General features: G+C 35.6%; 1 protein-coding gene across 1 annotated transcript in view; it reads left to right on the forward strand.

Annotated features, from left to right (window-relative positions):
• RABGAP1L (RAB GTPase activating protein 1 like) overlaps nucleotides 1–13,943 on the forward strand; it is a 648,400-nt gene that overhangs the window by 396,730 nt on the left and 237,727 nt on the right. The window contains exon 15 of the mRNA XM_027868366.1: nucleotides 7,889–7,963. Within this exon, the coding sequence (XP_027724167.1) occupies nucleotides 7,889–7,963 (75 nt within the window). The remainder of the gene's footprint in view (nucleotides 1–7,888; nucleotides 7,964–13,943) is intronic.

The raw sequence follows: 13,943 nt of genomic DNA on the forward strand, positions 1-13,943 counted from the left end.
TGTTTTGTTTCCTCTTTCTGGTGGTTCCTCCTATTAGTTCTAATTCTTACTTACAACATCTTGAATGTGAAAATATGTTTAATAGAAATGTGTATGTATAGCCTATATTAGATTGCATGCTATCTTGGGGAGGGAGGTAGGGAGGGAGGGGGAGAAAAATTTAAAACTCAAAAGCTTATGGAAGTGATTGTTGATAATTCAAAATAAATTAAAAAACATTTTGGAAAAAACAGTGTACTCCCTTAATTTTTTTTGTCTTATAGCTGTAACTTAATTATTATAGGTAGCTGCATGGTGAAAAAATTCCATTTACCAATGCAGATGAGCAACTGTTCTGTACATTATAGTCTTTGAGAGTTGCCTGATGAGGGAGGGGGTTACTCAGTAATTTAAGTAATTTACACAGGGTCACAGAGCCACTCATATGAGTCAGAGGAGGGACTGTTGAGCTTAGGTCATCCTGACTGAGGCTAGATCTCTCATCACATATGCCATGCTCCTTCTAAAACTCATTAAAAGTCATTGCAGTTATAAAAAGCACAATGAAGAATGTCAGACTATTTTTATATTCATTTTCTCCTGCAGGAGCTTTGTGTTAGGTAAATGTTAAAACCAACACAATTAAACTTTACCTATGTCCTGTGTTTTAAGATCTAAGTTTGTCTAGTCAACATATAAATGGATTGTACTTTTTAATATATCACATCAGACACCCACCCCAGTCCTGGCTCAGAAAATATAGGGACTCCAGAATATCAAGCTCTCTTTGACCAGCTTGTTATACCTGCTGACAGTTTCCTCTCCCCCATCCATCTTTCCTTCTGATTCAAACACTGAACTTTTGTTTGTTTGAATAAAGATAGCTTCCTATCTTTTAAGGACAACTAAGTTATCGTAATGTGGCGTGGCTTATTTAACAGATAGTTTTCATCTGAGAGGGTAAGTCAAATGAACAACCTAAGAAGTAAAACACTTAAAAATGCCAACAGTCAGCTGTAAGCACACTCCCCATTTTTCACCCATGGAGCTATCCAGAGTGCTGGACTGCTTCAGCTTGACCTGCTCTTGGTTCTAAATGGAACGAGGCTCTTCATCTCTGGTTGTACTGAATCTTGCTCCTCTAGACTTCATTTAGCTCTAATACTTGGTAACTCTCCTTGGCTATGTTCCTGACCAATATCCTAGTTCTCACGTATTCTCTTTCCCCATTCTATATCCTTCCAGCTCTTCTTTTCTCTCTGCTATCCTTTTTTTTTTATTTTGTGCTTAGCTTCTCAGTATATCTCTAATAACTCTTCTTCTTCTTCCTTTTTTTTTTTTAGCTGCTTAATAGGGTGTAGATGTGTCCAGTCTTCAGATTTCAACCTAATGGTTTATTTGTTTAACTAATGGCTCATGTCCTTATTAATGACTCTTAGCAAATCAAATTTACATTTGTTGAGCCTGACTAGGTGATAAATCATGCTTGTATTTATTCTTTGGTTCATAGCCAGCTGTTGGAGTCCCTTTTAAATACTCTTTTGATTTGCTCTTGAGTCAGAAATGAATTTAACTCTTCTGAGAAGAGTAAAAATAAATAAATAATGAAAGCATAAAGAGCCGTGCAGTTAGAATTAATCACAACACAAACTCATTTTCTTAGCCATAGTTTTCAGTATTGAATCATTTTGTAAAAAAAATGAAGGTTGACCCTCCAGTAGCATATTGGCAGCATCTTAATATATACACTGTTTTGTATGTTATGCCATTAATTGAGTTAATGTAGTACAAATATGCTAATTGAGTTTAGCATATTTGTTTAGAATTTGGGGAAGTAAATGGTCTAATTTTGAAGTCCTGTATTTATTTGTAATGTTGTACATGAGAGTTCTATTATCCATTTTAAAAAGTATCACTCACTTTTTGGAATTTAGGAAATTTCAAAAGATTTAAACCAATGAAAATGAACAAGTGAATGTGTGGGCTATGTCTACACAAATAAAATGGCAGAGACAGACCTCATTATGAAGGAGCTTAAATTCTAATGGGGGAGACAATAGACATAGGGGCATGGTTACAGGGGATAGGAGCACTTTGGTCAGGAAAGTTACAGAGATAGTGATGAGAGGGAACATGAGGGAATATATTGACATACTCTTTACAGGAACAGAGTTGATTTTATCATGATTCCAAAGCTGGAGGGAATGATGTTTACTATAGTAGACATCAGCATGTGGGGACTCCTGATTATTAACTGAAGCAGAAATGAGAAGTGAGAATGGCAAAACAGAGACAGATTGATGAAAAATAAACAGGTGGGTAGATTTATTTAGGAACAGACCACATAGACCTTTTGAGATGAAGCAGTCAAAAAATTGATTGGTATAAATCTGTTTTAAAATATCTAGTCACATACTGTAATAAATCTCATTTTAAGTAGAAGTCAGTAGTTACTGATGTGGAAGGAAATGTGCCCTCAAAGTCATAAAATCAACGGGAGCTAGATATCACAAAGAAACAAATTAGAAGCAAAGGGAAGCCATAGGAGGGAAGAAAAAATGACAATCTAATTTTATAGAAATAAACTAGCTTGTGAGATAACACCATCTGAAATGTCATATCTATATATACTTATATCTGTATCTCTATCTATACATCGATCCCTTTATTTTAAGACTTTCCTAATGTCTTTTTTTGGTTATATTATTCATAAAACCACATCATTTATATCTGAAATTGCAACAACAATAATAATAGCTAGTATTTATGTAGTACCTACTATGTGCCAGGTACTATGCTATGTTTTACAAATATTCCCTCATTTGATCTTTATGATAATGCTGGAGGGTAGGTGCTATTATGATCCCCATTTTACAGTTGAGGAAATTTCGGCAAATGGAACAAAATCACTCAGCTAATAAGTTTCTGAGGCCAAATTGGAACTTAGATTTACCTGACTCCAGGCCCAGTGCCCTATTATTCATGGCACCTAGCTACTTGTACATAGGAACAGATGCATATGCACAATATTGTATACACGTGGTGTACACAATTGTTTTGCGTCATTTCATTTCAATCTTTAAAATAACTTACTGTAGCAACTAAATCCTCTATACTTTTCAGTCAATTCTGTCACTGGGAAGATATGATCTGCTGTAGAATATAATTTTCAAAATCTTGACTGTTCTCTTTCTCATATTTTCAGCAAGGATGTCCTCAATATATGTTGGATCATTGTAATAAGAATTTTATCACTAGGAGCAAGTAATCATATGGGTCAATAGATGCTGACGTCTCCTCTCTCACCTTTTTTTGGTTAACAGTACTGCTGTTAGTGTTTTCCCCATCATTTGCTATATTCCCTTCTTTGAGATAAATTGAAAGTAAGGTTTTCCCCCCAACTATTCAAAATTATGTTACCTCAAACTTGGATTTCTCTTGAGTTCATTTGTTCTAGTTCAGTAACTCTTCTCAATCCCATCTTTGTCCATTTCCTCATGTAGCACATCAGGTGCAGAGATATTAGAATGAGGTTGTCTGTCATCATTGTATGGTAGTAACTGATAAGAAAAAAATTATCATAGAAATGCTACAAAATCTGTTGCCTTTTCTAGAAGTTTGTGACCAAGCTTTGGACAGATTCATTTTGTCCTTCATTGCTTTTGGAGGGTAATTTAGAGGCTAATCGGTTAAGAAAGTTTGACATTAATGTAGCTAATGCCACACTTATTTTGACCAGAAATAGCCAATGCATTTACATGCTTCATTAAAGAAAAAAAAATCCCCAATTGATAAATGGTCAAAAGATATGAACAGGCAGTTTTCAGATGAAGAAATTAAAACTCTCTCGAGTCATATGAAAAAGTGCTTTAAATCACTATTGATTAAAGAAATGCAAATCAAAACAACTCTGAGGTACCACATCACATCTATCAGGTTGGCTAACATTACAGAACAGGAAAATGCCAAATATTGGAGAACATGTGGGAAGATTGGAACATTAATGCATTGTTGGTGGAGTTGTGAACTGATCCAGCCATTTCGGAGAGCAATTTGGAACTATGCCCAAAGGACTGTAAAACTGTGCATATCCTTTGGCCCAACAATAGCATTTCTAGGGCTGTATCCCAAAGAGATCATAAAAATGGGAAAAGAACCCACATATGCACAAATATTTATAGCATCTCTTTCTGTGGTGACAAAGAATTGGAAATTGAGGGAATGTCCATTAATTGGGGAATGGCTAAACAAGTTGTGGTATATGATAAATGTAATGGAATACTATTGTGCTATAAGAAATGATGAGCAGTCAGACTTCAGAAAAACCTGGAAAGACTTGTATGGACTGATGCTGAGTGAAGTGAGCAGAACCAGGAGAACGTTGTACACAGTAACAGCCACGTTGTACAATGACTAACTTGGATAGGCTTAGCTCTTGTCAGCAATGCAAGAATCTAAGACATCTCCAAAAGTCTCATGATGGAAAATGCTATCCATCTCCAGAAAAAGAACTATGGAGTCTGAATGCATTTCAAAGCATACTACTTGGTTTTTTTTTCTCCTGTTTTGGTTTATTTCTTCTTTCTTGTGGTTCCTCCTAGTGGTCCTAATTCTTCTTTACAGCATGACTAATGTGAAAATATGTTTAAGAGGAATGTGTAGAGCTTATATCAGATTGCATGCTGTCTTGGGGAGGGAAATGGTGAGGGAGAGAGAAAATTTAAAGCTCAAAAGCTTATGGAAGGTATTGTTGAAAACTAAAAATAAATTAATTAACTTTTAAAAAAGGAAAAAATGGTTAGACTGACATTAAGACCATGTATCATAAGGAGGATGTTTGTCCTTCCATTTTGTAATCAATTCCCAAAGCAGAGAAGACCTCTATGATATTCAAAGCATTGTGCTGGGCCATTTTTTTCTTGATTTCACAAAAGGGAAGAGAGTAGAGCTTGCATACTATAAGTTATTGTGCTGTGATTCCTGGAAAATGTTTGAGAATACATTATTTAAAACTGAAGTTCTTAACCTGGAGTCTGTGAACTTTTTCTTTTGATAATTATATTTTAATCCAATTGTTTCCTTTGTAATTTTATGTATTTTATTTCATATCTTTAAAAGTATTATTCTGAGTAAGGATCGATAAGCTTCACCACAGTGCCAAAAGGGTCTGCAATACAAAAAAAAAAATGGTTAAGAACCCACAATTTAAAAGGTGATTTGTGTACATCTAGAAAAGGAAGTAGTGATCATAAAAGCTAGCATGATTTTATCAAGAACAAATCATGGCAGACTACACTCATGTCCTTATTAGGCAAGGTTACTAGGGCTGGTGGGTATTGTTTACCTGGATTTAAGCCAAGCACTTGATGATTCTCTCGAGCTATTTTTGTGGATAAGAAAGAGAAATGCATACTAATTGAGAGGTGTCAAACTTGATGCCCTTGCAGCCTGAACTTGATGAAATGTATTATCTAATATTTGGTAATAAGTAGTTCCTCCCCTAAGACCAAGTAAAAAGAGAATTCTCAGATCCTTTTACCTCTGGAGGTTGACCAGGAAATTGGAGAGCGTCTCACTCTTCTTTAATCCACTCTGTCCTCTTAACCCTCACTGTTCCAGTTGTGTGTGATGATACTCAAGCTTAGCAGTATTGAAGGTAAAATACTTAAGGGGATAATGATCATTATGGCCCAGGTTGTGGTATACGGTTGTGGCTGTTAGAGTAGAACTATTTGTGGACTCTCAGTTTCAGCACTGCTATCACCATATTATAGGCAACTTTATGGTGAAGCCTGTTTTAACTGAATTTGCCTTTGATAATAACAGACAAAAAATAGGTGCTAGAAAGGCCATTATTTGAAGAAGCCCATTGGATCTTCTATTCTTCCTATTGTAGCACTGAGAGAGGTTCTATACTAGTCCGTTTGACTGGGACCACATCTGCTAGGTTCAGCTCTTGGTGGCTTTGGTCATAATTTGGTCATAATGGGTATTAGCAGAGATTGTGTTAGCACTACTAAGGTTGCAGTAGAGAGGATTATGCTAGTTTAAAAAGATTCTATTTCATTGAAAAATGACATACAGAAATATAATATGTAGCGTTTTTAGAAAATCTGACAAATACTTAAAATTTATATTTGGGGTAGTATTCAATTTTTAAAAAATAGATAATAATTCTGAATGAGTTGCCATTCGACTTTATTTTGTTCTGATTGGCCTTCTATAAATAATCACAAAATCCTAGAAGCATTCCAGCTTATTTTTCTAAAAAACAAAAAACAAAAAAAAAACCTGAGAACCACAGATGTTTAGGAAGAGTGCATTTTTTTCAAAATTAAGAATCAATTAAGCATGTAATTTAAATTAATTTCTGTTGACTGAGAAGACAAATAGGTGATGCTTAAGCTGCATTAGTTTTATGACAGTTAGGTGCCTTCAGCATAAGATGACAAATCTTCTCATTCTTTTACCATTTGGCTATATACCAAATGCCCTACAAGCTAATTAGAGTGTCCTTTGTTCAGAGTACCCATGATGGTGTATGTACATACAGTATGATATTACTGACCACCATTTTGTTTGGTTGTGGTGGCTGTAGGAGATCCCCTACAGTACTCTGGTGGTACAGATTGTACCACCTACAGATTGTACCTCCTACAGATTGTAGGAGGACCCATTCTAATCCTAAAGCCACTTTGAGGTGATAGTATAAGACAAGTATAGTGTAAGACTGCTAAATCTGGAATCAGTGGAACTGTATTAAACCATGACTGCTATTTACTGTCTTTATGATCTTATTATGGCACTTAACAAACTTTTGGTGCCTTGGTTTTTTATCTTTAAAATGAGGGTGATGGATTCTATGACCACTGAGGTTTCTTTCAGTTCTGAATATAAACGTTCCAAAAGTCTTAGTGAAGTTTTAAGCTATTAAAGCTTAAAACTTCACTACAGCTAGGTCCAGTTTGGTGCAAATAATGAACTTGAAATGGGCAGGTTATTTGAATATGTATTGAATATTTCCATTGTGCTTAAACCAATTATCATATTTTATATAACTATAACTTCAAATAGTGCAAATTCAAACACATGAGACCATTTGAGGAGATTCATTATATACACTAACAGGGACCTACCTCTAAGACTTTTGGGACACCCTATATATGATTCTGTGATGGGGCAGAGGGGAAACTGCTCTTAGACAAGATCATTTTGGAAGGTGAGGACCCATTCCTTCTGGGAGTTTTGCTTCACTGTGTTAGGGAATCTCAGTTGAGCCTCTACCCCTTCTCAAGATAATAATAATGATGGTATCTGATACTTTAAGGTTTATAATTACTTTATAGGTAATGTCCTCTGATCCTTATGGCAGCCCTGTGAGGTAGGTCATTTAATCTCCATTTTCAGGACGAGGAAACTAAAACTTAGGTTAAATAATAGTCTTGTCATATTCATACAGTAACCCCTCAAATGGATCTAAGAACTTACCAGTCCTAAGGGATTGGCCCCCTCTTATAGAGGACTTTTAGGGGCTACTTTAGCTACTTTGAATGCCCTTGAGTTCCAATTCAATTTCTTACATTGTCCTTTGGGGTCTAGAAGAGAGTAGATCTACTTCCATGACCTTGCCTACACCTTTGATATCATCTGAGAATAATTTTAGCAGTTGTGGTATACATACTGGATTTGAGGGAATGGTGTAAGTGGAATTAATGCCCCAATAAAAAAATGATTGACCATTTGGGTGCCTTCTGGCTCTTCTTTCTCACTATTCCTCATCTCTCAGTTCCCTAAATGGCATGATCAGTTTATTTTAATGTTTAAAGTACACAAGAAGACCTTAACATGTCAAAATGCCTCTGTGATAATGATATTTAATTTTCTTTTCTCCCTTCTCCTCATTCTCAAGGCTTACTCTGTCTATGATGAAGATATTGGATATTGCCAAGGACAGTCTTTTCTTGCTGCCGTGTTGCTGCTCCATGTGAGTAAATTATCTTGTAAAAGAAATGGAACTACTATCAAAAACTTTAATTTTCAATTGACTTCATTTTTTCTTTCTCATTGATTGCCTTTTCCTAATAAAGATTACATATAGAATTTTTATAATGGGATATATCCTTATTCTAATCCATATTGTTCACACTGGAACTATTTATTAAGGAAGTGAATTATTGATCTGGAATTATCTCTGTACATTTATTTGTGATATTTTTATAATGTAGTATATAGTCAATTTTTGTAAAGGTACCATTTTTAGTTGAAAAAATATGTATACTACTTTCTTTTCCCATTCAGTTGTCTCCAGCTATCTATCATATCTAATTTTTAAAAAATTTTTTAGTAAGGCAGTTGGGGTGAAGTGACTTGCCCAAAGTCACACAGCTAGGAAGTATTATGCGTCTGAGGCTGAATTTTAATTTGGGTCCTCCTGATTCCAGGGCTGGTGCTCTGTCCACTGCGCCACCTAAATGCCCCCATCATATCTAATTTTTCTAAATTTTCAGGTCCTTAGGATCATTCTTGTTTTGCCTTTTTGTAAGCTTCTTCTAGATCTGGGGACAGACGTCACGTTGAGATCCCCAACTATTATGTTTTGGTTTCTATTTCTCACTATAATATGTTTAGCATTTCCTTTAAGTACACACATTTTATACTGTTTGGGGTGTATGTGTGTAGCTTATAGTTATTATTTCATTAGAATCCGTTTGTATAGATAGATGTACATGTTATTTCATTATTTATGGTACCTGTGAACACAGTGTACTTTTCCTGCTTATCTCATCTAACCATGTCTGTTTTTTCTGTCACCTTGCCTGAAGTTATGATTTCTACCTCTGCTCTTTTGAATTCACCTTAAGCATTAAATTCTTCTCCAGATCCTCATTTTAATTCTGTGTAAGTCATTATATTTCAAGTGTATTTCTTGTAAACAACATATTGTTGGAATCTGCTTTAGAATCCATTCTGCTTTCCTCTTCCATTTTATGAGTGAATTAATCCCATTTGTACTTATTGATATAATTTTAATTATAAGTTTTCCTTCAATATATCCTTTTATACCTTTTTTTCTTTTATACCTGTTTTCTCATTGCCCCAATATTCCATCTTTACAAGTAATGTTCTTTGTAAAGAAAGTGATAAAAAAAGGACTGTGAACAGCAGTAGTAATCTTTAGGTGGCACAGTGGATAGAGTACAGGTTCTGCTCCCATTCCTCTGGTCTTCCTCTTTTCACCTAGCCCAGACCCCAGTCCCTGCTTCTTATACTTTATTTTTATCCATTTAATTCTTCCTTTATTATCCCTCTCTGAAGTTGAAGTTTGTTTTGCTTATGACTACTTCCCCTCTGACTCTACCCTCTTAAAACTTGCTATCCTCTCTATACATACCTGTTTCTCTGCTGAAACATTTATGGCATTTGAGGTATTGGTATTTCTGATTTTTTTTCCCCCAGTGTATCCTTTCTTCTTGTGAAATCAGAAGACAGAGGAGTACCACTTGCTCTACCACGTTCTGTGTCAAGCTAATTAACATAATTAATAAACTTCAGTGGCTTTTTGTTGCCCTAGGTGCAAATACAAAACTCTTTGTTTGGCATTCAAAGCCCTTCATAACCTAGTCACCTCCTACCTTTCCAGTCTTCTTACACCTTACTACCCAATACATACTCTCCTATTCAGTGACTCTGGCCTCCCTGTTATTCCACAAATAAAATGCTCCATTTCTTAGCTTTAGGCATTCTCCTTAGCTTTCCCCATGCCTACTTTTTGTCTCCTTTTGTGTCCTCAGCTCTTATCACAGTACTTGGCATATAGTCAGTGCTTAATAAATGTTTATTGATTAAACATAACAATTGCTGATATGGACAGTCTGCAACCCTATTCTGCACTTGTCTATTTCTTAGATTTATAGGAGCAGGGACATTAAAATGTCTATGGTGCTAATTCAATCAGTAGAATTGTTGGAGTCCCGTCAGTCAGTGTTTCAGGATCCCAACGAGGCCTTAATAGCTGCTGTAGCAGTCTTAGGGCACATAAAGCCCCTGACCATAATTCCATTCTTTTGCTATTTACTCTCTCTCATGACATGTTCAATGAATATATTGGGATTTACGAGGTTATAATTATTTTTAAATAGTAACATAAACCTTTTGTATTCTCAGCTTATGCTTATCCCAACTTTGGTCTTTTCCATCCTTAAAGAGAAGGAAAGAGGGAAGAGAACAAGCTTTTATTAAATGCCTATGTGCCAGGCGTTATGCCAAGCCCTTTATAAATGTTATCTCTTTTGATACTTGATTAGATTTCATACTTCTAAGACAGATGCCGTCAATATTATTAACCACATTTCACAGATGAGAAAACTGAGGCTTAAAAGGTGAAGCCATTTGCTAGCATTCACACAACTTGTAAGTATTGGAAGCAGGACTTCCTAATTCTAAGTCTACACTTTACAACCACTATGCCATGCTTATGAGTTCAGTTTAAAAAAATGCTTCTCTGAGTAATTTATTCAATGTCCTTGTAAAGTATTTTGTTAGTGTATTAGAGTCCAAGTAAACATAAAACTCAAACAAAATGTTTTTTCTAATTTTGCATTATATTTTTAAAAAATATAACAGATTCCAGTCTACCAATGGTTGAACCATACATGGGGCTAATTTCCAATCCTAACCTCCAAAGTAAAACCATGTGCATCCTAAGCAGATAAAGAGAATGGGAAAAATATTATCCATACATTTAAACAGATTCACAAATGAACACCAAACAAAAATCTAGATATGCTTTATGTCCTCTTGTTAATCGATCAAATGCTCTTTTTTTTCTTAAAAAAGTATAGAGCTGTAGCCAATTTATATGCTGTTCTGAGTCAAATGATCTTTCTTTTTATAAATATTTTGACATTTTTCTTTATTATTTTTGTAACATCCTGATATCCCCTCTTGTGAATATGCTATAGCTTATTCTCCTATCCTCTGATGAAGGGATATAAAGATGCTTCCAGGTTTTTCCATTATGAATAAAGCAGCTATAAATATTTTTGTGCGTATGGTTAATTTACTTTTCTTGCTACTGTTAAGGTGGAGTCCTAGCAATGGAAACACACAAATAATTTATTTTTCAGTTCGTTGAATGTGATGTCTAATTTTGAGAGAAAGGAATGAAGGACAAACTGATGCTTTCACAGTAACACCTTCCACATTATTTTACACTATCAGTAAGGCGGCTTTAGTCTAGTCATTGATTGGATGATGAGAGAAATCATATGAGCTCTAGCTATATTGAGGGGCCTCTGTGCCACTTCTTTCAGTCCACTTGCCATTGGGTGAGATATCTCTTTTCTTTGTGATAAAGAGATGTGACTCGGTGGTTTCCATCAAGTCTCTTCTGTGTTGGGAAAGGTTGGGAGGTCAGGAAGAAATCATGAGAAGACTTAGGTTTGAATCTTGGCTCTTTCATTTCACTGCCTGTACTTACACCTTGGACAAATCCTTTTCTCTTGCTGTTCTACTTTCTTAACCTACAAAAAATGATATAATTAGGTTACATCTGGGCTTCTTAACTTTCTTGTGTGTCATGTGTCTCTAGGAATCTGATGAATCCTAATGACCCCTTCTCAGAAAAATATTTGTAAATGCAGGAAATAAAATATGTAGAGTTAAATTGAATACAATCGTCAAAATATACTTTTTAAAAAGTTCACAGACCCTAAGTTAAGAACCCCTGGGATAGATGGTATATCAGCTTGATTATAGCTCTAACTTTCTATTTTTCTGCGGTTCTTACACCTTCATTGACATCAGCAGTTCCTTATAGAGAGAAGAGATATTCATAATAAACTGAAATACTTAAAGGGGGGGCACAGCTAGGTGGCATAGTAGATAGAGCACCGGCCCTGGATTCAAGAGGACCTGAGTTCAAATCCGGCCTCAGACACATAACACTTACTAGCTGGGTGACCCTGGGCAAGTCACTTAACCCCATTGCCTAGGCTCCCCCCCCCAAAAAAAAGAAATACTGAAAGGTATTGAAGTACCTTCTGAAAAAATCAGGTATTAGATTATGTTTAACATAATTTCAGCATTGGAAATTTTATAAAGTTCTGCTCATAGTTAATGTCTGTTATCTACATAGGGTACCTCTCTGGTAAAATTAGAATATTATATAAACTAGACCCACTCAGTTTGGAAATTAGCTGTATTCTTAAAAAATTTTTTTGTCAGTTATAAAAAGTAGTAAAGTATGGGATTTCTTAATAAATAGATGAACTAAGTGATTTATATGAGGTTCTGGGGGGGATGCGTTATAAGGGAGCTACTGACTTTTTTTTTTTTTTATCATTTATACAGACTGTTGCCTTTTTTATCTCCTAGACCACGGGTGGGGAACCTGTGACCTCGGGGCCAAATGTGGCCCTCTAGGTCCTCAGGTGTGTTCCTTTGACTGCCTCCAAACTTGACAGAACAAATCCCCTTAATAAAAGGATTTGTTCTATAAAACTTGGACTCAGTCAGAAGGCTACACCTAAGGACCTAGAAGGCCACATGTGGCTTCATTGCCACAGGCTCTCCACCCCTGTTCTAGACATTGTAGGCAGCTCCATATTAATTATTGTCAAGGCTTGATTCCCTTCATAATGCTATTTTTTCTAGACTTATGTCGATTGTGTTTTATATTCACCACCTACGAGGGGAGAAATACACAATGAATGAGATATTTAAGACCAATGAATGATATTAACCTTTAGTATTTACCTTTTTCCATGGAGTTTGCTACTTTAAAAATGAGTGTTATTGGATTCAACTGAAGTAGCTTCGATAAATTAATGAGCATCCGTTGAAAGTTTCCAGGTGTTTTGGTGAGAGTTTTTAATACATGTTTATCAAGTAGGGCTTAGACAGTAGAAGCATTATTCATCATGGGAGGAACTGTTCATTACATGCATGATGCAGTAATGCTGATTTGTGAGTTTGTAAGTTTATCACTTGCGACAGAGGACAAGAAATAGTGCTTAGATTTCTATTTTTTCTGTTTCTATTTCTATTATTTTCTGTTCATAGCTATTTTTCTATTCTCTTTCTTGCTTATCATGGTTATGGCTTTTCCTTTCTCTCCAGAGTTTTGTTTTCAGATTTTTTCCTCTCTTGTATTTGGTATATTTGAACAATTTTGTGATGAAATGATTTCTGAGATTCTGGATTAGTTTCATCTAAATGACTGTAGTAGAGACAGTCATTGTTAGTTATACCTTAGCCGATAAGGAATTTCTTGAGATTAACCTAGTATTTTTGTGTGGCATATAAGTGAACTAAAAATGCAGGACTTAATGCCTGCTACTAGGATGGGAGGTAGGGGATGAACTAAATTTATTCTTCCAAGAACTGAATTACATAAGCTGGTCCATCAGAAAAGGGATGAACTCTGTGTAAGCCTGGATGAATGAATGGATGAAATAAAGAGATGTTCTTGGCTGTCTGTTCTAATAGAACAGAAGGGCTACAAAAATGGACATTGTTTGTTACTCTGCTGTTCAGAAGCAGCTTTTGTTTTTGAGATCAGTCTGTGAATAAGCATTTATTAAGTCCTAGCTATATGCCAAACACTGCTAAGTGGGGATACAAGACATACAAAAATAATTCCTGACCTCAGGGAGCTTAAATTGTAATGAGAAGGAAGAAAACAAGCATGCCAGGCGCTGTACTAAGCTCTTTAGGAATATCTTATTTAATCCCCACAACTACACTGTGAGAGAGGTACTGTTATACTGTGTTTAAGTGACTTGCCCCAGGTCACATAGCTAGTAAGTGTCTCAGGCTGTATTTGAACTCAGTTCTTCTGAACTCCAGTCCCAGTACTTTATCCCTTGTGTCACCTTCTTGCTTCTGGGGGAGACAACAAGTAAATAACTGGAAGGAGGAAAAGAGGGAGGGGGAAAGGGGAGGAGGGACATAGAATGAGGAAG

This window comes from Vombatus ursinus, unplaced genomic scaffold, assembly GCF_900497805.2.
Source record: "Vombatus ursinus unplaced genomic scaffold, bare-nosed wombat genome assembly UNPS02014789.1, whole genome shotgun sequence".
Classification (NCBI taxonomy): domain Eukaryota; kingdom Metazoa; phylum Chordata; class Mammalia; order Diprotodontia; family Vombatidae; genus Vombatus; species Vombatus ursinus.